The following is a 27,144-nucleotide window of genomic DNA, read 5'->3' as shown; positions in this document are numbered from 1 at the left end:
TCTCTACAAAACTCTCTGCAAAGGCCAAGCTATCCCTTCCCCTCCAGGCTTTTCTATTAGTCTATTAATTTTTAAATATGAATTAGAAGGAGTTCTTGGTCCTTTGTAATATTTCGGAAGAGTTGTTTTTAAATAGTTGTTACGGGGTTTTTTTAATGAGGAACTGCTAAACTAAGAAGAAACCCACCTTCTGTGCTCTGCCTGAGTACCTATTGAGAAGAGTCTTTGGTAAACTATACACGAGAGCGTCGAGTGCTTTACCCACCAAGTATAATTTGCTTTTGTCTCATCCACCTGTTTTCTTCTGACATCTTTCCCAGAGTATTTTGGGGCAGAAAATCTTCATTCACCCACAGTCACATACCCATCTTTGACCATGAGCTGCCCCGAGTCTCGGAAGGCAAATGGGAAGAATGCTGGTTCTCAAAAACAAGTTATCTTCAAAAAAAGCACCCGTGACAAAGCTGTAAGTACTGTAATTACGGGTTTATATAGGTATGAGTTTTACTTGTAGTCAGACAAGTAAAGACTTATTAGAAAGTTATTTCCTGTCCCCTTCATTCCTTTCTGAAGAAGGACCATGAACTATATTTAGCGCTAAGTTTGAGAAGATGATGTAAACAGAATGTATAGGGCAAGCTTCTCATAATACAACAGGAAGGCAACTCGCCTCTCACTACTCCTGGGTTGTACTCTTGCTGGTAGATGTTTAACAACAAACAAAGGTAATTCAGTGTCTTTCCAGCCTGATGGCACCAAAAATCTTTATAGTTCCTTGTCCTGTGTACAAGAATTCATGTTGTACTCTTGGGAGTTTGTCTACTTCTGGTCTTCAATTATGATGTCCTGAAGCATGTAAATAGTTCTGTTGCCTGGTGTGAACTGCATGTTTGCTGGAAAAGAAAATACACTTAAAATGGAATTGTTCTGATCTCTACAAGATTTATTGCTCTGTGTTGTGTGTCCAGCCGTGTGACACGCAGCCACACAACCATCAACATTTTGTGGTTCAGCCATGGTCTCGTATCTCTCTCCAGCTGACTATCTACCTGGGAAAGCGGGACTTTGTTGACAACATAGGGAGTGTGGAGCCTGTCGGTAAGTCCACAAGGATATGTGCTGCCCTTCCTGCTCTCTGAACCCTGGTTATCCTCTGATAATATTTGTTATTTTTTCCTTTCTTTCAGATGGTGTTGTGTTGGTGGATCCTACACTTCTCAAGGAGAAAAAAGGTGTGAGGTTTTACACACTATATGTTTCAGAGATTGTCAGTCCTCTTTTGAAGCGAGATGCTGAGATAGAATCTCTTATTAAGGCTACAAATGTGACTTTCCTCCCTGGTGGATGGGTTTTTTACTCAATGTAATTGTTTTCTTACAGATGGTATAAGTACTGGCTAGGTTATGTAACACTGTCGAAATGGATTTCCCTGGCTGTGCAGTGTAGGAAGAGTTTGCATCCTGTGCTGGCTGCATTGTTAGCTTGCTGCATGATTTACCCATCATGTCTTTCTTTCCAGTATATGTGTCCCTGACTTGTGCTTTCCGATATGGCCAGGAAGACATTGATGTGATTGGCCTCACTTTCCGACGGGACCTGTACTTCTCTAGGGTCCAGGTGTACCCCCCTGCTGACAAGCCAGAGACTCTCTCCCACTTGCAGGAATCTCTGCTAAAGAAGCTGGGGAAAAATGCTTATCCCTTTTTCTTTACGGTAAGTATCTTATAGGAGCCTCTGACCCTCCTCTCCTTGTCTGTTACGATCAGGCTGCTGAGACTTGGTGATGGAGAGAAGACGGAGATTAATAGTGAATTCATATTATGCAAAGTTCCAATACTGAGTGACAGGCAATCCACCATTTTTGTTTTCTTACTGTCCTAAGTGGCAAAGTGCAAGAAGATCCTAACTGTGTGAAAAAGTCCTTTTCTTGAAAAGAGGAAATATGCAATGGCTATATGCTAGCAACAGTCCCATATATGCTTGTCTTCCCATTCCTGAGGGGATGGAATACATAATACCATTGCCTCATTGCTCACAGAAGAAGTGCTAAATTCTTTCTCTTTAAAAACTTTATGGATCAAACAAGTGGATGAAAAGCTCTTTACCAGATGTTGTCAACAAATAACAGCTTGTTGCCAAACTCTGATTCTGACAGGATATGCTTCCAGTACTGTCAGTGACACATCTGCCTTAGCATTCCCTAGGAAGACCCAGCTTTGACAAACAGATGCTCTGATACAGCAACAAATAAGTCCTTGAACAATTCCACCTAGTGGGTTGTTACCCACTGCAATGTTATTAACAACTCATATACAAATAGTGAACCTCAAACTGCTGGAGTCTCTAATGGGGTGTCAGCACTCAGTCCCCATGAGTTACTCTGCAGCCTTCCCAGTTGATGTCAGGAATTGCTGGCCCTGCCCAGGCCAGGAGCAAACGGATGCTGGCTGGTAGCTGGCTGGTTTTCATGGCCTTAATTGTGTTTCTGACGTGGACACGCTTTACTCAAGCTTCAAGCCTACATGAACAGTGAGTACCAGTGCTGTGAGGTGTATTGAGTATCTTGGATGAGGAGGCAGATGTGGCAGCTTCTACTCCAGGCTGTGCCTCTAGGGCTCTGTTTGATTTTTAGACCAGCTGCTTCATGTGCTTTTTGAACTTTTTTCTCTTTTGACCCCTGCCCCTTTCTTTGCTTTTGAAGTATGTCTGGAAGAGAGGAATGTGTTCATACAAGGCAAGATAAGGCCCAGCATATAAAGGCCCCTATCCTAGCCGGAAGTTAAAAAAGTTGTGCACAAGTATTAGGAGGAACAGCTGAGGGAACTGCGGGGTTTAGTCTGGGAAGAGAAGGCTTTGGGCGGACCTTATTGCTCTCTAGAACTGCCTGAAAGGGGGTTGAAGGGAGGTGGGTGTCAGTCTCTTCTCCCAAATACCAAGCAATAGGACAAAAGGTGATGGCCTCAAGATTCGCCAGGGGAGGTTTAGACTGGATACTGGGAACAATTTCTTCACAGAAATTCAAGCATTGGAACAGGCTGCCCAGGGCAGTGGTGGAAATGCCATCTCTGGAAGTGTTCAAAACCAGTGTAGATGAGGCCCTCAGTGACATGGTTTAGTGGTGGCCTTGACAGTGCTGAGGAACGGTTGGACTTGATGATCTTAAAAAACTTTTCCAACCTAGTTGATTCTGTGATTACAGTGAGGGACCTGTTGTCTTCAGGATTGCTTTGTACCTTTTCTGAGCAATATGCCAACTACAGTAATTAACTGTGTAATATTGCCTTGGGGTATTTTTCTCTTCTTCCTCCCACAGTTTCCAGATTACCTGCCTTGTTCAGTCTGTCTGCAGCCTGCACCTCATGATGTTGATAAGGTGAGACCAATGGGACACTTCTGCTTATCGTGGTTGAGGAAAGTCAGATGAAAAAAATTGATGTGAATTCATTTGGCTAGCTTGAGAAAAAAAATGAGGTGATAATGGGTTTTACTGTGCTATGCCACAAATGTCAGGAACCTGACTTAAGAGCTGCAAGTGAGTGCCATGGAGTTGGAGTTGAAGTTCTCCGAACAAGAAAGGGAATCTAGTCTAATAGCAGCAAGACTACTAAGTCTGCAGTGCTTATAGTTTCCTAAAGGGTACCACATGCTTTGCAGGCTGGCTGCACATAAAATGCTTGCAGCTGTCAGGCTACATGAGACAAAAGCAGACAGAGTACCTAAAATCTCATAGTTCTCCACAAATAGCATGTGTTAAGTCCTACTTCAGAATTAAAACAAATGCAGAGAAGGACTGGCTTTTACATGTGTTTGAACAAAACAAAAACCCTGGAGTAAAAGTCATAATGAGATGTTCTGCAAGATTCCTGACACCATTTAAAATAGTCCTTTTCTGCTGAACAGGTGTTTCTCTGAACAGCAGAGCTAGGCTAACAGCTTGGCAAGGTGGATGCAGGCTGTAGAATCCAGCAGAATCCAAGGATAAGTTGTGGGTTTTGTCAAGGGATGATATTCCAGCAAAAATGTCTATATTGCTCTGCAGAGAGTTATCTGGGAATCACAGGTGTCCCATGGTGGTATAAACCCATAAACCTTAGACACTGGAAAAGACGAAGACTGACCCTGAGTCAGGTATTGGCATTACGAAGCCAACCGAGAAATTCGGTTCAGAAACCCGGGGTGGACTGGAGAGCCTTGTATGCTGGTCAGTCTCATAACCCATATCATGCTGTAACCACTACAGCTCTGCTCTCACAGAAAACCTTTTAGGAGTAGGGATATCATCTGGCAAAGACTGGGAATTAAGCCTCATTTACTAGAAGCAGCATGGAAGAGGTGGATGCTGCCATACTGCTTGGCAGGGATCTCTATTACAATGGTAGGAGGCTGGAAGAATTTGCAGTTGGCAGGAGTCTAAGAATTTCTGGTGTACAGAAAGGTATTTAAGCATCTGCAGATGTTCTTGGCTTCTGACACTGATTTCACAGCTGTCCTCTCTCTGTCTGGCAGACCTGTGGGGTGGACTTTGAGGTGAAAGCTTTCTCAACAGAGAATCTGGAAGAGAGAATTCATAAGAGGTAACAGAACCTGTGTGTATTCAGCTTTGCCCTTCTTAAAGGGGATAGGTTGTTGGTCCAGTAGTGCACCTTGGTTGCTTGTTCAGCTTTACCCCACTTGTCACTGGACTTCTTGGGTGTTAGCACATGTGAATGCAGAACTCCTGCCTCTGCCAAGTACCACCTCATTCTCCTCTGCTGCTTCCCAGGAACTCTGCACGTCTGCTGATCCGTAAGGTGCAATATGCTCCAGAACAGCCAGGACCCCAACCTTGTGCAGAGACCACCTGGCAGTTCTTCATGTCCAAAAAGCCATTACACTTGAAGGCTTGTCTCAGTAAAGAGGTGAGGAATTTGCCCTGGGCTGTGGACATCATAGTATTGGTGTGCCAATAGGCATTTCGCTGCCTGGAGGAGCTACTTCTTGTGTTACTCAAATGGTCTCAGCTGAAACTGACTTGTCCCACCGCTCAAGGGCTCTAGTGTATTTTCTGTCAGTAGCTACTGTTAGGAGAGGCCGAGACCCTATTACCAGACACGTTTTAGGCTAAATGAGTCATTGAAGGGTCATGAATCATTGGGAAGGGCTTCTGTGAGGACATTTAGTCTGGGATGACTAGAGGGGTTTAGGGCTTAAGAAAAGCCTCCTACCTGGTTATCTGAGCATCACATTTCTTCCAGGTGTACTACCATGGCGAGCCCATTCCAGTCACTGTCACCATCAATAACAGCACAGAGAAAACAGTGAAGAAGATCCAAGTCCAGGGTATGTTTGGGGCTCTTTGAGGGCAAGAACACTGAATGATGAAAGGACTGAGAGGAAACCAGAATTCAGTGTTTGCAACAGCTTAAGCAGGCAGTATGGGAAAAGTCAGGAATTTGTCCCTCTACCCTGTTTCTGTTTCTTTGCTGTTCATCAAGTGATACACTACAGCTTTTTGCCTCATGGTTACTCCTATGGCTTAATTTCAGGAGCTAGTATGTCCCCTCTAGTACAAGGACATATGCCTCTAGGACAAGTCAGGTGCCATGGGGGAAAAGCCACCTTTTGGGAGGCCAGTGGGAAGGGCTCCCCTGTCAATGTGATGCTCCTGCTAAGTGTGATTGTGCCTTAGGTTGCATGCAATTTTGCTTGGGGTTTCAGAAACATCTGGCAAAGTGACACAGGCCGCTCTGCCAGTGATGGTGTAACTCCTCCTGAGGAAGCTGTGGGAAGGGGCTGAGGTTCAGAGAACCCTCCTGTGCCTGTGTTTTAGTTGTGGCACTGCATGTTTTCATTCCACAAACCCCATTGCACTTGGACCTGTGGAAGACAGTCTGGGACACAAAGTATGAGAAGGAGAAGGCAGGGAGGGAACAACATTGCTAAAGTTTTTACAGAACTCTACAGCAGTGAAAGCCAGTTCAGAGCTGGTCTTAGATGTACTGTCTAGTGATTCCCAAATGTTTTAGGCTGACACATCTCTATCAGATTTAAAAAGACCTTGTTGGTCCCCACATTTTCTCCTCACCATTGTTTCAGTCAGGGTTTTTTTTTGTTTGATTGGAGAATATAAGCTATTTATTATCACAGGCTCTTGACCGCAGTCTGCTTGGTGATGGTGTCTCCTGAATGCAAATGTGGGCTATAGATACACAAGAGATACTAGTGACCAGAGATGAAAGCAGATGTGCTTAGAGAAGAAAGAGGAAGATCTTTATGATGCAAAGAGCAGGCTCCCAAGGGAAATTGTAGGTTGTGGACTCTGTCTTCTCTAAATCAAGACTGAGTGCCTCTCAGGGAAGACTGGAAGGTAGACTTTGTCCATTTCCGAGCTGTTGGTCTCTATCCAGGCCAGGCTGTCTGACCTGGTGGTCCCTTCAGGCTCCAGGTGGATGAGTTTTCCTGTTTTCCTCATACTTTCTTCCATTCCAAGACTTAAGGGAGCAGCTGTGTTGTTTCTGATGCTTATGCAAAACTGATTGTCCTCTTTCTCACTCAGTGGAGCAGGTTGCTAATGTGGTTTTGTACTCCAGTGACTTCTATACAAAGGTGGTAGCTTCTGAGGAAGCACAGTGAGTAAATGCTCTGCTTATCCCTTCTTGCTCCTTCACACCCTTTTATTCACCCTCTTCCTCAGTAATGGGAGGTACCCCTAGCTGTAGTCCGGCAGGTGCCTACTATTATAATGCTCTCTCCTCTCATCTTTCCTTGTGCATGTGTCCCACACCACCTGTACTGTCTGGATGCAGGCAGGTGGCCTCCTTTGCACATCACCAGCAGGGGCCCTGCACCTTTATTCAGAGAATGGGGAGTTTGCAGAAGAGGTTTGAAGAGTAATTACCTACTACAAAAGCTTGGCAGGGGCTGTGGAAGGCTCCCCATTGCTTGAAAGCTTTATTAAATAAAGATGCAACATTTTTATGAAAGGTGTTGCTGTTTGGATGGAAGTCATGGATGCTCTACCTTGAGGTTAGTGTCTTCCACACCATTTGATTTGCTTTCTTCTGGCCGTAGAAAGCCCATTAAAAACATGAGCCTGTTGGCATTGTGGGGAGCCACCTGCTCTTTTGTACCGCACAGTGCAGCATTGAACTTCACTTTGTGAGGAGGGTTAGACACACCAGGCACTTTCCACTTTTCTGGTGTTTTGCTCTGTAGCTCAGGGACATGTTTTCCACTGAGGATTGGTCTTCTCAACTGGGATACATTTTGTCCAAATGTGGAGGTCTGCAGCATAGTTTAGACCTCCTTTAGAAGTCTGCCTTAATGTGAAATGGATCATTTTCTGCAACTGCTTGTTCCTCTGTGATTATAAAGGGATTTTTTTTACTATCTTAGATGTAGACATCTGCATTGCGGACAGTTTGGAATTTGGACAGATAAATCCCACTCATTCTGGATGGCTTTGTAATCTGTTTTAGTTGGGTGTGCAACACGATTCTGAGTGTATCACTTTTCTCCTCTCACCTGCTTCTTATTTTCAGGGAAAAGGTGCAGCCAAACAGCAGTCTGACCAAGACACTGACGCTTCTGCCATTGCTAGCAAATAACCGGGAGACACGGGAAATAGCTCTGGATGGAAGGCTGAAGGATGAAGACACCAACTTGGCTTCTAGTACTATGTGAGTAGAGTTTTGAATGGAGAGTTATAAAGAAAAGGGGAGGATGGAGCAGACACTTCTATCAGGAGTTTGTAGCTGTAAATGTGTGTTCAGATGGGTACATCTAAGTAATTTAATCTAAGCAATTGCATTACTTACCCTATCGTATTCATTTAGGTTCACTAGTGACCACAGATCTGGAGAGATTTTAGCTGTCCCTGAGCCTTCTCTGCTTTATCACTTTCAGGAGAGTAGGATGTTCACCTAGTTCTCACTCCAGCTGTATATTGTTGCTATGTTGCCATGTTGCCACCTGACACTGCTTTTATTTTCTCTGGTAGTATTAAGGATGGAATAGACAAGACAGTGATGGGGATTCTGGTTTCCTACAAGGTTAAAGTGAAGCTCACTGTTCCAGGGTAAGAGTATCAAACTTTTTGCTTCTGTATAGATTTAAGAGGGGAGTGTGTGTACTTCATTGACAAGTGGGGAGAGGGCAGGACAGTGTACCCCAAGAGAAAGGGCACAGCTATAGGACATGAGGATCCTCTAAATCAATTTTGGCCTATCCAAAGGACTTGTCTTGAACCAGAGGGGTTGGATTACATTCCATAGATACCAGATCACTTTTCAGCTGAACTATGAATCTCTGGTTTGCAGTTCATGTGAGGCTTTATGTTGGCATTCTTATTCTTCCAGAGCAGAGGTAGAGACATCTGCCTGCAAGTCATAAATACTGTGAGTCATAAATACTTGTGTTCTGTACTGACCCAGCTTTCTGGGAGAAGCTCATGTTACTAACATGAGCAAGTTCCCAGCATACAGTGCCAAAGAAGACCAGGATAATAACTCTGTGATGCTTGTCACTGTTTACATTTGTATTTCATTCATCTGTCCTTCTTTCTGGTATAAAAATGAGGCAATGATTTGCCTGAAACATGATAAAATGACTGCTGCCTTCTATAGTCCTGCAATTGCCTTTGTCCTCTGGCTGTCAGAAAAGGAGCCATGCCCCACACTTGGTCAGGAGTTCAAAACTTAGACTTTTTCTTCATGGGAAGGACATGAAATGATAAAATTACCTTTTTTAAAAAGTTTATTTGCTTTGTGGCATGTAGAGAAGAGTATATGAGGAAGGCAATTTTAATAGTCCACCAATAAAACATTTGGTAGAGCACCAGAATGGAAAGGTACTAAATATGCTTGTGTTTTTCTCCTTGTTTTCTTCTGTAGCATGCTGGGAGACCTCACCTCCAGGTAAATGTCATCTTCCCTTTCAGACCATGCAATTAGAGTTCATAATTTGTCTTTTTTTCCCCTCTTACCTACTCCCTTTCCCACCTCCCTGGAAAACATAACTATTCCTTCAGCTGATAGAAGTCCGCACATTCAGCTGTGAAAATGAAGCACTTACAGAAATACCTCTGCTTATTATGTACATGCAAGTACATAATAAATACAGTTTATTCAAGTGGATGTATCTGGGATATTTGTGGATAAATTGGAGTTTAACTCTTTTTGAGGAGAAACTTATGATTAGATAAACATGGAAGAATGGGTGAAGCCTGAGTTTAGGGGTTGGCCTGGCTGGAGGTGGGAGGGGGATTGAATCAGGCATGAATGGAGCTGTGGATCTGATGCATTCTATCTTCTTCTCAAAGTGAAGTGGGCACAGAGCTGCCATTTCGTCTCATGCACCCCAAGCCTGATGAAAAGAACTCAGCAGGTCAGTTATGCTTGGTTTTTGTCTTTTTTCATTAACAGATTCAGATGAAATCTTACCATTGCAAGGATTATAGTGATTCGTTCTACAGGAAGCCTTTAGAGTTTACAAGAGTCCAATGTGGGGGCTGCTCTGTGTGTATGTATGTATTTGCATGTGTGCATATGTATTGTTCTTTCAACCTCAAAGCACAAATCAATAGGGAGGGTGGATGCCAAGACTGGAGAAGGTAGAAAGGGATCATGTTCTGTTTTATATCTATGGAATCAGAATTTAAAGTGCAGTGCTTGAGGAAGCAGTTAAATATAATGACTGCTGTGGAGAATGTCCTGAATGAAGCTGTCAGCAGTTCTCGGACAGATCCCAATACAGCAAACAAGCTGTCACAGAAAACACCTAAGACATGAGCAGTGTAAAAAGCAAAATACTTTTAAGCAAAGTTAAGAGGTACTAAAACTGTACATGATTTTAGAGTTCCCATTATCTTTATGTGGCCTTGGCCATGGTGTCTGTTCAGTGGTTATCTCGGAGGCATGCCTCTTCAGAGTCAGGTCGGTTAGTAGGAACTTTAAAGCAGTGTAAGGAGCTCCCCAGTCATGTGGAGGCTTGAGATCAGATACCAGAACTTTCTTGAGCATCTGTGTTCTCCTCCCACTTCCTCAGGCCCTGGCTGGCTCTGCTGTCTAATGGTGAACATACAGAAACTGCAAGGTGCTTGCACTGAATCAGAAACTCCTGTACAGCATCTGAGGCAGCTACTGAACAAAAAAAACCACTATGCTGGCCTTTCAGTTTTGGGGCTGTTGTAGATGGGTCTTCTTGTTGTGCCCCCTGTATTTGGACAGAGTTGCATGGGCTTCAAACAGAACCCCATGGCTGCTTCTGTGCTGCTTTTCTTTTTTGTCTTTTAATTTTCTCTTTGGGCCCAACCTGAACTAAAGCTGCTGTTTCTAAGAAACCACTGGACAATGGTGGGACCTGTAAGAAGAGTTATCCTGAGATAGGTGCTTTGTTCTATACTGGAAGCATTAGAAAGGACTTGAGTCCTTATTGTATGAAATTGTTGGAGGAATCAAGTGTTAGTGATGAGGAGAGACTGGTGATCCACTCCACCTTCAGTTGCTCTGGTTAGGAATCCATGTTTGCTAATTATGGATTTGCTGGAGTGAGCAGGGTTAGGTTTCTTCACTCCTCTAGCATTTTACGATATTCTCATTTTCACTGGGAGAAGGCCTGCTGTGAGCTGTGCCAGTATGGCCTGCTAGCACAGAGACAGAATATGCTCATAGGAGAATGCATGTTACGCCCCCAGCAGAGTAGCACAATGAGTCTAGGAAGCACTTTCAGGAAGAATCCATAAGATCTGTTCTCCTCTTATCCCATTTATGCTGTAGCTGCAAAGGAGACAGCCACATCATTGAGGAGTAGCACAGAACACCCCACAGCAGCATGCAACCCAAACCTGCCCCCAGCTGTCCTGTGAAGTGGAAATTGGGTCCTCAGGGTTGGTCCATAGGATTAATAAGGTTGGATCACCCTGGAGAAGCTGCTGTGAAGCAAATGCTGCACACTTGATCTCAAATGGGTGCTTCATTGGGAGAACTGCTTTGGCAAGGGTCTTCTGTCTCTTCTGGTAGCTTGTACATGCTGAAGCATTTCCCCCACACTTTCCTGCAGCGGTCCCCCTCTCAGGAACTTAGTGAGGGGCTAGGGCTGGCACTAGTGGCCCCAGAGGCAGTGGCTGGTGAGGGTCATTTAATGTCAGTTGGAGCCCCATAGGGCAGAGGTGCTGGGTGGGCAGCTTAGGAGTTTTCACGAATATGGAGGAAAGGAACAGGCTGCCCGGGGCAGTGGTAGAATCGACAACCCTGGAAGTCTTCAAAACTGTGAAGATGAGGCCCCCAGTGATATGGTTTAGTGGTGGCTTTGGCAGTCCTGGGGTAAAGGCTGAACTTGATGATCTCAAAGGCCTTTTCCAATCCAGCTGATTCTATGATTCTATGAAAGATTGAAAACTTAAAACAAGGTTCATCCAAAGACTTAGGCGACTGTAGATTTTATATTTTTAGAATGGTGTGAAATTTTTTGCATAACATTTTTTGGTGTTAACAGTGCCACCATCTCTTTTTTATCACTTATGCTTCAGGCAGATAATTCTGGCAGAAGTATTTGTAATATGAGGAAAAATGGAAGTTATTTTTCTGTTAAAACATCATTTCAAAGGATGGCTGATATACTCCTTTATATAGGTCGCTCAAAAGGATGTGGGTAGAAGACTTTACAAGGGAAATGAACTGCAGTATTTCTTAGATCGCTTCCCCCAACACATCCTCTTAACCAAAGGCACAACCCATGTATTGTTTGCTACATCAAAGTCTTCTAGGAGCTGTCAGAAGACAGCTGTGGTTCGTGTATTTTGCACAGGTTGAAATTTCAGGTTTCTTATAAACTGAAAATCTGTATTTTTTTTTTTGTTATAAGAAACCTGAAATTTCAACCTTTTAGGAGCTATCCCATGGGAAAGCCTTACAAATGGTTAACTCCAGAAATAATGCTTTCTCATAAAAAAAGATACTGTAGCACAACAGCAAATTCCTCTGAAGCCTGCACAGCTGACTTGAAAACTGTGCTGGAATGTGGTGTCTGAGCTCATTATAGGGAATAAGACAGCCTCCCATTTGAAGCTGGTAAATGAAAACTACTTTTAGCTTTATAGTTTTCCATGCACTGTGCCTAATCACGCTTCCTAATTGTGAGTTCGTGGTTTTAAATTTTTATTCTACCACCTTAGCTCATAAACTCTGGGAAATAAAATGTGTTCCATTAGTGAAATACCATCTAATTTGGAATCAAGCAAATTAAGACTTGATTGCAGAGATGGAACTTCAACAGTGTTTAGGCTCTCAAAGGCCCCAAAAGATGGACTTTTTCTTTGTTGGCTTGTTCCGCAGCCTCTTCAGTGGGTGTAGACAGGGCTGCACGCACAGGGAATTCTGCGGTCATTTCTTATCTTCTTTTTCCATTCCCTTTTGTTTCTATGGATGAGTCAGTAGTAACCAGTTTGCCTATTGCACTCCCTGCTGACTTGACTTTCACTTCATCTTAAGGCACAGCTGGGAAAAAGGAAAGAAGTCAAACCGTCTTATAGAGTCAAAGCTAAACTGGGATGAAAAGATACCGCATACTATGATTTATTCCTTGCAGTGGAGCAATATAATTTTCCTTTCTCTAGCCAAGGTGATTTATGGCAAAGATAAATAAAACATGTGTAGCATCAGTATATTTAATCATGTAGGGCTGGTTTGAGTGTAGAGAACCTCAGAAAGATAAGCTTCTCAAGAACATGGTTTAATTTTGGGGGGGTCAAAGTGGGGTTAGTGTGATGAACTTCCGTGTACTTTATTTCACAGCAGATTGCTTTGCCCTTTTTATTTGTAAGCGAGCTGTGAAGCATTCATCACTCGGTAAAAGCAGGTCTCTCAGAGTCTATGGCTATTGCAGCTTGCTTGATCTCTGTGCCTGGAGGAGACAAAAAAGGAATGGCTTGCTACCTTTCCTTTCCCATATTTATTTATAGCTTCCTTGTCTTGGTCTTCTTGTAGGCCAGCATTTGCATGTTTCTTGTGTGCTGGTTTTGTAACTGCTTTTGTACCCATGTGTTTCACAGGTGGTTATTTTCAGTGCAGGCAGCTCCTGTCACATTGGCAAGTCTGTCTTTTCCGCCTGTTGACAAAAATGTAGAAAGATCTGTTTCTTTTAAAGATAGATTCAAGCTGGGCTGTGTCTCTTCATGCTTCCAAGACCTTTCCCGTTCAGCAGTTAGCCCAGAAGTTCCTGCTGGGTTTTTCTCAAGGCTGTGGTCTCAGCGTGAGTTCTTTGGTCTGGGGTTTTCCTGCCCTTCTCCTGATGTTTTACATTTTGTGGGCCTGTGTCTTGGATACTGGCCTTTGTCTTGGCTGTTGTTCAACAAATGGTCATTTATCTGCTCCCTTGTTAAACTTGCATGAAAGGGCTGGTTTGAAGAAACCCATAAATGCTTTGTTCTTTTAATAGTAAAGTTATACCTGCCCTATATTGGTATTGTAACTTTGAGAAATTAGGGAATTTTTAAAGCACTTGAATGTCTTGAAAAATAACAGTGCTTACTCCCTCCCCCCCCCCCCCCCCCCCCAAGTTAGGAGAGGTTAAAGCAACCTTATAATGAAAATTACCATATGCCACAACTTTAATTATATGGAATCATTTCTGTGGCTGCCTAATAAAAGCTTACAGAAAACCCTCTGCAGAGAGTATGATGCCATTCTGGAGACTCGTTCCTTGAACACAGCCCCTTCCCATCCCAGCCCTCAAAACAACTCCTGGCATGGCAGTTAAAAAAGGAAAGTCTTCCCATTTTCAGGCTCCTGAGAATTTTTCTGTTACAACGTTAAATCAGCCACAGGACAGCAAGACAACTATGTGGAGGGGGCCTAAGCTGCAAATGTTGCCATTTAACAAGCACATGGGATGTAGTATAGCAGCCTGAAGGTAAAGTAGTTCATCTTTGAATACATCTGGTGCATATGATTAACATTATTCCCAGCTACCCATGTACTGATTCAGTAATAATTTATCTGACAGACAAGTATATGTCTAACTGAAACAATACTCATTTTGTAAAATTGGCTTCAAACTGCTTTGGTAGGTATCCCACTTAGCTTCACCCACACCACTGATGTCACTGTTCCCATAGTAATGAAAGTACTTCAAAGTGGGGAAAGAGAGCAGACTATTTAAAGAATAGAAATTGGAGGAAAATTTAAATGATAGTGATGCTTTATGTGTTGGAAATTTTAAAAGTTCTAAATATTTCTTTTTTTTTTTTTTTTAATATGAATGAGTATTTTTTAAATCCATTTCAGTCAAGCATGCATGCTCTGAGACTTTCCAGACTTCATCTTGGCTTCTGTGAGTAGAGGAAAACATCCTTTCTGAGTCTGGATGGGCACCATCATGAATGTCTTTACAGGATCCATCCTTTGAGCCATTTTGGCTAGAGTGGCCCCATTTGGCATGCTTTTAATGCTGACTTTTCCAGCAGTGCCAGTCACCTCTTCTTGCCCTTGATTTCAGTGTGCATTGTGGGTGGAAATTCTCAAATGAGCGAGTAATCTAGTCACTGAAGCATCTCAGATGCCAGACAGCTTCAGTAGAACGATGGACTAGGTGCACCTTGCTCCATGACTTCAGCTCATGAGAAGTAAGCCAATGAAGTGACTGTTACTTGCTAAACATAAAGTAACTGTGAGAACAAGAAGAAAAATATCCCCACCCCTATTTCACCCCTGCAATACAGGCTGCTCTGCTTATTTTAGGCTGTGCTGAAACAGCTTACAAAGAATCCTGCTAGCAAGCAGAGTTTGTTACCTGCTTGTGGTGTGGTTAGCAAAGATCTCATTGAAGAAGTGCATGTGCCAAAGTTCTTAGGATTATATTTAGGAAAACATGGACAGGGGTATTGCCTCAAGCATGTAACTTATCTAATGAGAGACCACCTAGGCCTTCCTGTATTCTGACCTCTGTTTGATTTTAATATCTTCATGTTTATTGAACGAGAACATCATATCAGCTGACTACTTATATTACAGTGACAGAGCAGCTAAAACTAACATCAGGTCATGCAAGCACTGTCATCTCTGAGTGGAAATGTGTGCACAGATGTATCTCTCAGCTGTGATCACTAGCAAGCATAAATGGGAAAATCTGTCCTTGCTTCCTAGCTCTTCTGATGTCTTGGCCAATGTTGCTTTCCTGTTTGGGAGATCAGGTTTTGCTCCACCGGGTGCACGTATGCACATTTTGAGACTTCCTAGAGTTCTCCTTGTACTGCTGCAAATCCTTCTGCTTGTCACTGTTCTGTCTTGTCAGTTTGTAAGTTTCTGCTGGTTTTAGCAGCCACTGTTCTAACTAATTTGGTGTCTTTTTTTCCTCCTGTACTGAATGCTGATGACTGCAGGGAAGGATGGGTAAGTTTCTTTTAATGTTTCACATTCTAGCTGCAGTTGTGAATTGACTCTTTGAAAACTCCTCAAAACTGTCTGAAAATCCATGGGGTTCACAGAGCACACTTAACCCCAAAGTGAGAAAGTTATTATGTCTTGACAAATTGCTGATCAGTTGAACTGCTATGACTGACCATGTGAAACTAGTTTAAGAGAACATGGTTTTGCCTCACAGTTGGAGGGAGGAATGTGTTTGTGGTTAGCTGATGTGCTCTAAATCTGAGTTTCAAGAATTCAGTACACTTGACCATGTGCCCTATTTTATTACAGAAGGAATAAGGATGAAAGGTTTCACATTTTGTATCTAGACAAAGACTCTTTCAGGCTGCAGACTGTTCAGCTAGCTGATAAACATTTAGCTGGAATTGACGTGATTTGGTACAGATGAAAACCTTCTCAGTTTGTGTCCTGACTTGCTCAATCAACTGCTTTTCATGCTAGCTAGAATACCACTAATTAAGATGGTGCCTGTGGGAGTGTGATCTAAATCCCTTTGAAGACAAAGGAAACATTACCAGTGCCTGCTCCAAGTTTCTCTTCCTCCTATCTGTTGCCTTTAGTCTGCTGGTATAAAAAATTTGGTAACTGTGTGGTTTGGTTTCTTTTTTTTTTTTTCCATTTCAGTGAAGCAGAGCTGGTATTTGAGGAATTTGCTCGCCAAGGCATAAAAGATATGGCTGATGATGAAGACAAGAATATGCCCTCAGCTGATGAGTGACTAAAAGAACAAGCTGCCGGAGGAGATATGTAGTGTGGCATCAATTAGAAATGTTAGGACCTAGGTTTCTAGTAAACTGCATGTTCTCAGTGCATGCATGGTTTTCCAGGGATCAGCCCTGAGGTCAGTGGACATAAAATTATCCTTATTGCTTATTAAAAGTTTCACCTTTAGAGGAATGTAGCAAACTCAAGACCTGATGCTTACTTGAGCTATCAGAGGAGGACAGGGAAGGCTGTTGTGCCATGACTTCTGCTTTTAGAGCTACCTAATAAAAAGCTTGGTTGCTTTCAGCACTGCTGATGGTTTGTGCAGCTGCCTAGTCTTACTTTGTGTCAAAAAGTCTCAAATTTTGAAATGCTAGTGAACCAAATCCTAGTCTGGAAGGCTGGCTTACAGCCCTTGGTGATTTACTGAAGTTTCTCAGGGGACTGTACAAAACTGATTTTATTTGCTTTTGGTTGCTTTTTTTTTTTATGCTTTACCAAACTCATCTAGCGAATATCCTCACTGAACTTGCACCCTTTACTGTGGCTTACATCCACTTTCTGTACCATTAAATTTCTTGCAAGTTATCTTCCACAGCAGCTATAGTGCTGAGATACAATATTAGCTTTCTAGCAATATGCTTAACAGCCTCATTATTAAAGATGAGAGAATGTGCACTATTAATTCCTTAACAGAGCTCCCTTTATATAACCCCAAGTAGCAAACTGCAAGTCCAGACTGATCCTGTATGTAATCTAATTTCCTGTATGCAACAGTGCTTCAAAAGAGGGTGCAGTAAAATTAAGGAGGAAATTACGGGGCAGCCTGCCCTGAAGAGCCTTTTCCAATATCCATCTTCCAGAGGTTGGTTTATGCTTTAAGAAATGAGACTGTATTCTGCAAACTTTGTTCTCTCTTGTTGATCTGGATATTCTCATTATCCATGTAAATGTCTAACCCTTTCCTGAATCTCACTTAGATTTTGGCTGATGTGAGTTGCCTCAGCTAATTACATTTTGCATGTAAAACGACTGGCGTTTTCTTTCTCTTGTTTTTGCTCTAAATCTCCTTTTCAGTGTCTCTGGTTTAAATCTGGAAAGCCTGAATGCAGGGCCTTACATTTTTGAATATAAACTTACGTTTTCCACCTTATGCACCGGAAAATGGAATTAAGAGCTTTCCACTTAGTTAACAACGATGCGCTTTTCACAGAGAAGAAAATGAAGGAGAGATTGAGATGTCTGCTTCTTCCCGGCAGGAGTGGGACTGCTGCTGAAATCCTGCTGCAAGCACGATGTGCTTCCATCCTGCTTCACACTGCAGAGGCTGACAAACCGAGGTTGGCCTCTGTCTGGCTTAGGTTACTACTGATAACTGTGACAAGCTAAAGCAGTTGGAGAAGTGTGGGCTGTGCTCTGGTATTTTTGCAGAATCACTCTATATACAGGCCTTGTTTTCTGAGCAGAGTTTTGTTTATTTTTTCTTACAGACTTCATCATGGTTACAAGCCCTACTTTTACAGATGGGCCAAAGGCATTAACCAAACAGCTTTGTATGTGGCCTCTAACACAAATAGATTGGGTTAAAAGTTAAAGCTTCTCCTGTTTGTTTCTGTAAACTGGTCTTGATTAAGATGAATTAAGACCACAGCTGATTTCACAGTTCCATCAGTGTTCTCACCCAATACCACCTGGAATCCTGTTTGGTTCCATTAGTCTCAACTGCCTCACGTTAGATGAAATTGCAGGAGTCGTATGTTTGCTCTGCTCTTTTCTAAGCACTATGTGCTTTGCTGCTGAAGAAACCCTGTGGCCATTTTCAGGTGTTTGTGGTCAGTGTAATTTGTATGATTTCAGCTTTGGCTTTTGGAGGAGGACTAGGCATTTTCACATGGATTTCTGTCTGGGCTTTTCCAATAATTATCCTGGTATTTTTATTACCAAGTTCTTCGTGGCTTGTGAAGAACACACCAATACAGTAAGGATTGAACAAATTGCTCTTTGTGAATATGATAGTCTTGGAGAGCTAGTATTTAGGATTTAAAGATGCTAAGAAGAGGTACAACAGTCTTCTATTATTGCTTCAAAGTGTGGCTTCTTCCACAGGGCTGTTTGCTTCAGTGTTCCTGGTTACTGGACCCGTAAGTATGGGACTAACAAACTTAGAGGCCTGATGCTTTTTTCTTTTTTTCTTCTTCTGTGTCATCCTTGTTGAGGTACCTCTCACTGACTTTCAAATTTCAAGTTCATCTGTGGTGATGACTTCTGTAAGCTGTGTAACAAAATCACAGTGCGCTCTGCTGTGCAGCAGGGAGGAGTTGAAATGGCTGTTAGTCTGTTCTTTTGCCTGGGTTTAGGAAAGCACTTTCAGATATTGACCGTTTGTTTAGCCATGTTGGATGTTTGCTCATTTACTCAGAGAGCAAGGGCTTTCTGCTGGTTCCTTCACCTCCACGTCCTGCTGCAGGCCAGGTTGGACTTGTATTCTCCTGCCCTTCAGTCAGCAGATGCTGAGTTGTGTCAGCAGAAAAGAGGTCTCTAGCAGGAACTGTTTGCCTTTTATCTTCCCTTTCTTCTGGTTCTGGTGTTGCGTTGATCTGCCACCAAGTCAGACCTGTAGCCTGCTGCCCCTATTTACAGCTGGGGGAGAGTGATCCAATTTCCTGACACTCTGCCTTTGATGTGGTGGGACTTCATTTATAGAAAGCCTGCCAGCTCTGGGAGAGGGATGTGCTCTGGTAGTGATAGCGTCTCTAAAACATACATGGCCTCCATGCTTTAGCTGTCTGCTGATGGACTGGTTTGGTGACAGATGCTTCCCCCTGGAACATCTTCATGAAATTGCAGCCGAGATGCTCGGTAGTGTCCCATAGCTGCAGCTAATGCAATGTTACCTGATGGAACCCATGAGGAATGGTGTGGTGATAAGCCGAGTCAGGCAAGAGTGTTTCTCTACTGCAAAATACAGAGGCATTTTGGCAGCAGGAACCAGTTTTGGTGCTGTATGTGATTAAAAGGATGGGTGAAGTGTAGGAGGTGCCAAGTACCTTTGTCTGCAGGCGGTTGGTACAGCAGCTCTTACCTAGGGAGAGGAGGATTTACCTACAGTGTTTTATTAAATGGAACAATTGCAGTGCTGGAAACTACCCCTGCGTTCGGCACTGAGATTCAAGCTTTCGGACTCGACACCCCCCCCGACGTCCGAGCTGAACCCCTTTTCTCTGGCTCCAAGCAGTCACTGTGCGCTCGGGCGCGGCAGGGGCCAGTGTGAACGACGCACGGGACTGTGTCGGTTCGCACCCGTGTCGGGGTGCCTGGGTAGCGCCGGGGCCGGCGGCCTGCCTGGGCCCGCCCCACTTCGTCTCGCTTCGCCTCGCCTCAGCGGTTCCCCTCCGACCTGCGCCATTATGCGCGGCCCCCGCCAGGGGGCGCCGCAGCGACGGGACGGGCGAGCGGCTGCAGAGTGCGGCGGGAGGGGGCGCCGGCCGCGCCGCCCCGCACCGTGCAGCATGGCGGCGGCGGCGGGCGCAGAGCAGCCCGAGGCCGGGGCGGTCGCCGCCGCCAGCGCCGCGGCGGAGGAATCGTCGGACAGCGAGCCGGAGCAGGAGCCGGGCTCCCCGCAGAAACTCATCCGCAAAGTCTCTACGTCCGGGCAAATCCGCCAGAAGGTGCGTGCGGCGGGCGGGGGCCGCGGGCAGGGCCTCGGGCTCCGGCAGCGCTGCGGCCGGCTCTGCCTCCGCGTTTCTCAGCGCCGCCGCCTTCCCTCCCGCCCGGCACGGCCTGCGCCTCCGCCGCGGAGAATGCCCGCCGGCGACCCCACTCCGCCCCCTTTGGAGTTGCTGAGGACCCCCCTAACCTCTCTCGGTTGCCTGCTGGGGAACCCTTCCAGCCTGCCCCTCAGGGAGCTGCCGGCGATTCCTTCACTCTCCCCCTTCTCAGGGACTGGCTGGCGTCGCCCGGTCCCCCGCAGCCACCCTTCAAGGACCTGCCACCGATCACCTCGCACACACCCCGTTTCTCCGGGACCTGCCCGCCATCCCCTCCCACAGCCCCCACCGCCCCTCACGGGCTCGGCCATTTTCGCGCTCCCCCTTGCCCAGCTGCCCCTCAGGGACATGCCGGCGACCCTCAGGCCGCACCTCGGAAACCTGCTGACAACACCTTCCCCAGCAGTTCTTCATGGACTTGCAAACCACCAAATGCTTCTCAGGGGTCCCCATACGTAACTGCTTCTCAGGTGCCTGTCAGTAGCTGCCCCCTAAATGCCCTTCAGTGTATGCCAGTGACCCCCTAACTCCCCTCGGGCTCTTGGAATTGCCCCCAGCCACCATGCAGGTAGCACTCCCAAGCTACCTCTCTGGAGTCCTGTCGGAACCTTCCCAGGAGCTCAGCTTAGGCCACCTTCTTCCCAGTGCCTAGGTTCAGACCTGCTGGGGAGCGTCTCTGTCTTTAGTGATGAGTGTGTCCTGGCTGAGCTGGACCCTGGCTTACCTCTTTTCTTTCTTGCTTTCTTCACCTGCACTATTTTCTTGGAGTCAGGGAAGTCAGATTTGAGCTGCCCTCTATTATCTCATATATCTGACATATTTGAGCTCTAAGGGCATTCCAAGGCCATGAAGTTGTATCTCCTCCTTTTCCCCCATATCAGAGTTGCCAGGGCCTCCCCTCCTCACCTCCCTTTGCTTTCCCTGAAGGACCCTGCCGCAAGCTCTCCCCCATTGCCCCTTTCCTTACACCCTTCCTGTAGCCCTGCTGGACGTGGCACAAGTCACTGTGTCAAAGCCTGTGGTTTGAAAGGTGCATCCCTCGTGGTGTGTGCCTTATTTCGCATCTTCCCATCCTTTTTATGGTTACATCTCAGTTTTCCCTATCTTGTATTGTGGTATTTTTCCTTTCTGTAACCATGTAGCCTCCTGTTTGGTCAGCAGTCTTACAGCTGGTTAGTCTTTGCGCCCATCTTTTTCTGCCCTGCTTTGCCTCCCTGGGCAGGTGACAATCTTTTCTACCTTGTTTCCCTGGGCCGAGTCAGGTTTTACCCTTTTGTGGCTCATTCTGGAACAATAATGCCGTTTTGAGGGGCAGGAACGGTGTTCTGCAACTGCAACTACAGCTGTAGTTCCTCTGTATTGTTACTGTAAGAGAAGATGTGAAGATTTCCTTGAGTCTTAGGCTAGGAACCACCCACAGGGAGTTGCCCTGTTCTGTACTATTTTTATTATAGCTGCATAATTTTTCTTTGTAGCCATTAAAATCCTGTATAACTCTTGGATAGTTGTGTGATACGTGTCTGCTTAGAAATACCAGGTTAAGTTACTCTTATGCCATCACCTTCCTGTTGTCTCTGGAGCATGGGCAAGCAGCTCTGTGGGTGCAGAAGGTTTGCTCAGTGCTGATGCTGCTAGCTCAATGTTATGTATCTTGTATTCATAGTGAAAGAGAGTAAAAATCTCTGCATGATGCAGTGCTGAAGAGTTATTCATAGGGATCTTTTTTCTGCTAGCTAGGTTTCCCTGCTTTCAAACACAAAATGTATCGTTATTCTGCTGCTCGTCATCATTATGCTACATCAGTTCCAGTTCTGAAAACCCTGGTGACAAAGTATGGTCATACATGAGGACCATGTGCTCGCTTCATTATGCATGGCAGGGCTGCTTCCTCCATCTGTGTAGTGCTGCTGATGCTGTCACTCATGGAGTTAAGGCACTGAGGGTCTGGGCTGTGTGAGTGAGATGGTTCTGTTGGCCACAACAGGAAACAGTGAAGCCCTCTACATGGGTTGGTATGCAGTGTATCAAGCAGATCTGAGCCATGCTGTAGCACCAGGTGACTTGCTCTAGTCTGCTGTGAAAAAAAAATAAGCCTTTTGAGATCTTTTCCTGTGCACAGGGTGCTGAATATGAGAAATTTGTCGTGCTGGAGATTAGATGAACCTTGTGATTTCTTAATACCACTTGTGACAGGGGTCCCATGTGGGAAGGGAGGAAAGATGCCACAGTCTGATTTTAATACCTACATGGTGGTGTCTGTGATAACAGCAAGGATGATGACTTTCTCAGTGCCAGAGCGGGGACTCTCGCTTAGAGCGAGATGTTAGAGATGCTAAGTTAAAAGGTGCATTGGATTTTACTTTTGTTAGAGTATACCAGAACATGTCTCCATTTTTCTACTTAATTATTTGCCATTTTACATACTTCCTGCATCAGCATGAATGGAAAAAGCCTAAACCGGCCACTTGTACTATATGAACATAAACATGTTATGAGCAAGGATTATAAACAGATAGTGTCTACAGCTGTTAAGCCTCCTGTGTGTTGATCTGCAGAAGACCTTCTAAACAGTGTAAAACTTTCTGAGTAAGCCCAGCTATTATGATACCAAGGATTGATTTGTTCTGTTGCTTGTTGATGTCTTTTTGTTTCATTATCTTTTCTGCATGCTGCTGCATGTGTACTTCTTGGCAAGGAGCAAAAGCAACTTTGTGAGTAATCATAGCTCTGATGAGAGTTTTAAGGAGCTTGCTTCCTCTGTAAAGGCAGGCCTAATTCTGAATTTGTCTATTGAGTGACAGAGTGCAGACTGTAACCTGCAGAAGCTGTTGGACAGGTCTGTCAGAGTGACAGTAAGAGATGCAGGCAGACTTTTACTGTGCCCTGAGGATATAAATCTCTTCTAACCAAATCTTCTGCTGTAGGTAGCTCAAGACCATGCCTGTAAGTACAGTTACATCACCGTGGGTACCTACTCTTAGCACAGTTTGAGTGTGAAGTCAGCTGTAGCCATGGAGTTTCTCAGAATTTACTTGTTTGTCAGTCACGTTGAAGATACATTTTCCTTGCTCTGGTCTTGTCATCTGTTGATTTTCAAGAAGCACTGTAAAATAAAGCTGCTTGCTTACAAGACCCTGAAACTTCCATGAACTTGTTCCTGAGCCCACAGGTTGCCCAGGTGTGTTTGACTTAAATACATTGGTGTGGTAATACTGCGGGCCAAATATAGTTGTTTGGATGTATGAGCTCTGTGACTTTGTCAAGCAGTGTCTGAAGGCAAATCAAAGCTAATACCTGTTCAGCTTAAAAATCTGTCCCTTGTGAAGATACAGAGTAGGGGAAGGAGTAGTGGGAAGTTAAGTGTTTGGAAAGTGAAGTGTTTGGAAAGTGAAATGTACTATGTTTTAATGTACTTGGTTTTAGCTAGTAATATTTTTTGAGGAAGAGAAGAAGAGGAATATGTTTAGTAGTCTCTTGATTATTATTCTGGGGAAAGGATACCTTCTATGATCAGGCGTAGCTGCTAGTGTAACTGCTCAGTTGGCAAAGTAGAGGCTGCTTAGAGTGCATGATCAGCCATTTTGAGACCTGTCAGACTTGTACCAGCATCAAGCTTCATAGTAAGGTGCTTTTAGCCCCTCTCCTCGTCTTAGGCTGGCATTGGTGCAGCTAGAGAAACTGTTGGTCAACTAAGATAAAGTACTTTTGAATGGATGGGAATTAGGAAAGAGGTGAAATAAAGTAAGACAAGGATGATGTGTAAGGAGAAGCAACAGTTTCTAAGCTCCCACCTTCTAAGCAGTGTTCAGGACTCCGCTGGAATCAGCTGAAGTGGTAGTATCATCTCAGTTGTCACCTGCCATGGATGAAGACACAGTAAGTCAAAAGTGGTCTTGGCAGATGAGGGTGTGAAACAGGGGAGCACTGCTTCCATGAGCTCTGACAGTAACACACGCTTCTTCCTTTGCCCTTGACCTTTCATTGCAAGCATCAGGTTACAAGCCTCGGAAAGCAAGAGAGTGGATGAATAGAACATGTTCTTGTTTCATTCATTAGTTAGTGTGATTTCCAGCGTGCCAGCTTTGGTATGTTGAGACCTCAGTTTGTTTACCAGCAGGATTTCAGCTACGTCCTTGTGTGGCATTAGGAGGACTTCTTGTTTAGACTAATTCAGTCTAACTTCTGTTTACTTTTATGAGCAATTTCTGTGAAATATTTTAGGGTTTATAACCATTTATTGTTGCCTTAAACTTTTTAAGACAAGGTTGCAATATATATTTCAACAGAGTTGCAAAAGAGCAAGCAGCTCTCCAAACTTTCTGGGATATTGGAAGCTGCCTGGCTGCAGTAGCAGGGGTATGTCAGGTTAATTTATGTTATGAAGAGCAGGATAAATTAACTGGTATTAAGCTTTATGCTGTGGTGGGCAGACTTGGTCAGTATCTAAACTAGCAAGTTTCCGATTGCTGTGCAGCAGTCTGTGGTATAGATAACTAGCGTTATGGGAGGTTGTGATTCTCTTTCTGATTAGCAGCTTTGAGGTCTAGGAGCCACCCTGAAGTGTACAAGCAAGAAAAAACAGGAGGAAACAAAATGTTTCTCCTCATTTTTGTGCAGGTTTCCAGAACAGACTAAACGAGTTCTGAAACATATGGTAGGCAGCATTAGCAACTGAGGAAAGCTTATTTTGTTTCTTCTTGTATTGCCTAATGGATAAAAGATCGTTTTTATAGGTAAAGAAGTGTTATTTTTACTTCTGGAGGGCAAGCGTTCCAAAGTTTTCTGAGATCAGAGTGAGGAAATAGGGAAGTTTATTAGTTTGATACAAGTATTGAAAGAAGTGTTATAAGAAGCAATGCATTTCAGTGAAGAGACAACATGAAAGAGATATGCAACAAGTGAGGAGGGAATTTTCAGTAATTTATGGCGTAATTCATGTTCTGGCTGTGGCATCTCCACTGAAACGTCAAAATGCCTGGTTTTGTTATGCTGCCTTCTAACAGGGTGTCTAAAGAGGGCATTTTAGGAGCTTAACATGTTGTAAATTGTAGTGGCTCATGATTTAGTCCAGGTAAAAACTGGGAGCTCTTCACTTAAAGAGGTAGATAATCACTGCAAAAGAGAAGTTATTGTGATTGAATTGAAACTGAACATCTTGAGCACAGGTTTTACAAGTGTGAATTTTCTTGGATTAACACCAAACATACTAGTTCCTTCTCTGTCACTATGGAAAAAGGGAGGATTTTAGGCCATGGTATATGGATGCAAGAATGTTTCTGTCTCTCAATCTATGCTATGTTTTGCGTGCTCTTCTGGCTCAGCTGTTCTGACAAAATTTGGGAGGCCTCCCAGTGCTGTTACCACTGGTGTACTCTTAAGTTTTGCCTCGCTGCTGGAGAGTTTTGGATGCTATGTGAAAGCAACAGCTGTTACTTCCTTTAAAAAAAAAAAAAAAAGCCCAACACATAAACCAACAAAACAAAGCACAAAACCACACACACTTGTAGCTTTTCTCATTCTTTCTAACTATAGTTCAGGTTCCTGGAACCAAAAAGCTAACATTAAACTGTTGCATGTTTTGAGAGCATGGATTTACTTAGACCACATTGCTAAAAAGTACGTTGTCAGGAGAGTAACTGTTCTCTCAAATTAGAGACAAAATAACGTGGGTATTAAAGGGTTTGGTTCTTTTTAAAAATAAAACTAAGTGAAATATTTGAAGTATTTCCTCCTACCCAAAACCTGTTGTTACCAAAAAATCATTGATATTTTACCTTGGAGGAGTACTGGATTGTGAATGAAAACTGTAAAATGTCTATCTCAAGATTACCCAGTGAGAAACTCCAGTATACCATCCGAGACACTGCTTAACTTTACCTTCTTTAATTACAAGTCCAGTGGGGTTCTTTCTAAAGCAGCAGATATACCTGCATACTTATGAGAACAGAAATAAAGACAGTTTTTTGTATTCCCCATTTCCTTGAAAGCTTAAGGTTTAGAATAGATAGTGTCACAGCATCATTGGAAATTTCAGGGCAAAATGCTGGCCCAAGTGAAAAGCACTTTCCTCTTGGAATATGTTTTTTAAAGGTTTCAAATGTACAAATGATTATTTAAAGGAATTTTTATTAACTCATTACTTAAACAATTTGTTCCCTGCTTTTTCCTTACTAAGTGGTTATTGCTGCTTGTTTCACCAAGAATTTATGTGTCTCTTAAAGAAAGATGTTTCTATTGGGTTCTGCAGACTGATGGGACAGTTCAGCTTCAGACAGACAAACAGCTGAGGCAGCAGCAGTGATCCACCTCAGCTGCCATCTTTTGTGGTTCCGTTTAGCATGCTTTATATAAAGCACTCCAGAAAGCAGTGAGCTTATTGTGCATGCCTGGGTCAGTAGTGCTGCACCCCTGCAGAAGCAGGCCAGTGCTTCCATGGGGTATGGTGCTTACTGTCTGGGCTGCACATGGAAATGGAAGCAGTTATACAGAGGAAGACATCCAAAGCCTGCTGCTCTCCTTTCATCTGGAGCGGAAAAAAGGTGGCTTGTCTGGTTAAAACATTACAACTGTTAAGTTTGGTAGTTGATTAGTAGGTGATTACTCAATCTGGGTTTGGAGAAAATCTTCTTTCCTCACAGTGTAGTTGCTATGTTAGAAAGTTTTACATCTGATCCCTATTCTAATGTGGCTTGCTTTTTTGAAGAAGTTAACACTGTCTTGCTTACATAATCTTTGCATCAAGCATATTGTGTTTCAATCTTGCAAGTTTTAATCAATTTAGCTATGTAATATCCTAGCAGGGAGAGGTGATATCATCTCAGTTTCCCATACGGGGAATTGAAATGCATGCTGCTTGTATCATGTACACAAAATCACATAGGACATCCCCAGGTGAGCTGGGCACTGAGGCAGGTGTCACAAACTTTGAGGTAGTGTCTTGACCTGGGGGTTAACTGCCTTTTCTGCATCTTGAAAGACAGGAGTGTGGCTGATAAAATAGTGTATTTCTTCTCCTTTGCAGTAATTCTATCTCTTTTTTAAGTGAAGGGTTTCCAGTTTCTACTTGAGCTAAAGCATGAGCCACTATTACTTGCTTTTCAGTCTGCTCTCTGCCAAAGCAAGTCAGAGCTGTCTTTCAGAAGGTGTAGATCTATCACTGAGATCTTATTAGAAATCAGTATTTTACGAACTCACACCAGCCCCTTGTGTTCTGTTTAGCTGAAAGTTAACAAAACGGTGTTCCCAGGGTTGTGCTGATCTTCCTTGTTGTT

General features: G+C 43.8%; 2 protein-coding genes across 4 annotated transcripts in view; both read left to right on the top strand.

Moving 5' to 3' along the window:
- Positions 1 to 376: 376 nt before the first annotated feature.
- SAG (S-antigen visual arrestin) lies at positions 377 to 16,298 on the top strand. 2 transcript variants are annotated; one of them, XM_065675070.1, is made up of 15 exons: positions 377 to 466; positions 1,038 to 1,098; positions 1,188 to 1,232; positions 1,520 to 1,713; positions 3,314 to 3,373; positions 4,507 to 4,574; positions 4,763 to 4,898; positions 5,235 to 5,319; positions 6,536 to 6,608; positions 7,521 to 7,658; positions 7,979 to 8,056; positions 8,871 to 8,894; positions 9,299 to 9,363; positions 15,356 to 15,365; positions 16,026 to 16,298. In XM_065675070.1, exons 1-15 carry the CDS (start codon positions 377 to 379, stop codon positions 16,117 to 16,119), a joined length of 1,221 nt encoding a protein of 406 aa, XP_065531142.1. In that variant the 3' UTR covers positions 16,120 to 16,298. The 2 variants fall into 2 exon arrangements, with proteins under 2 accessions (XP_065531142.1, XP_065531143.1); XM_065675071.1 differs by lacking the exon at positions 15,356 to 15,365.
- A 3,314-nt stretch (positions 16,299 to 19,612) lies between these two features.
- Positions 19,613 to 27,144, top strand: part of DGKD (diacylglycerol kinase delta) — a 60,220-nt gene continuing 52,688 nt past the window's right edge. For both annotated transcript variants that reach the window (XM_065675058.1, XM_065675057.1), the window contains exon 1: positions 19,613 to 19,774. In XM_065675058.1, coding sequence (XP_065531130.1) covers positions 19,616 to 19,774 — 159 coding nt within the window. In that variant the 5' untranslated portion in view covers positions 19,613 to 19,615. The remainder of the gene's footprint in view (positions 19,775 to 27,144) is intronic.

The sequence above is a fragment of the Lathamus discolor genome, chromosome 3 (genome assembly GCF_037157495.1).
Source record: "Lathamus discolor isolate bLatDis1 chromosome 3, bLatDis1.hap1, whole genome shotgun sequence".
Taxonomy (NCBI): domain Eukaryota; kingdom Metazoa; phylum Chordata; class Aves; order Psittaciformes; family Psittacidae; genus Lathamus; species Lathamus discolor.
This window is presented reverse-complemented; position numbering and strand designations above follow the sequence as displayed.

Bases quoted from the DNA above. Each gene is read 5' to 3' on its own strand.
- SAG (XM_065675070.1), top strand. From the start codon at position 377: ATGAGCTGCCCCGAGTCTCGGAAGGCAAATGGGAAGAATGCTGGTTCT. The intron at 1,233-1,519 runs GTGTGAGGTTTT...CTTTCTTTCCAG, and splicing joins ACTTCTCAAGGAGAAAAAAG to TATATGTGTCCCTGACTTGT. The intron at 7,659-7,978 runs GTGAGTAGAGTT...TTTCTCTGGTAG, and splicing joins AACTTGGCTTCTAGTACTAT to TATTAAGGATGGAATAGACA.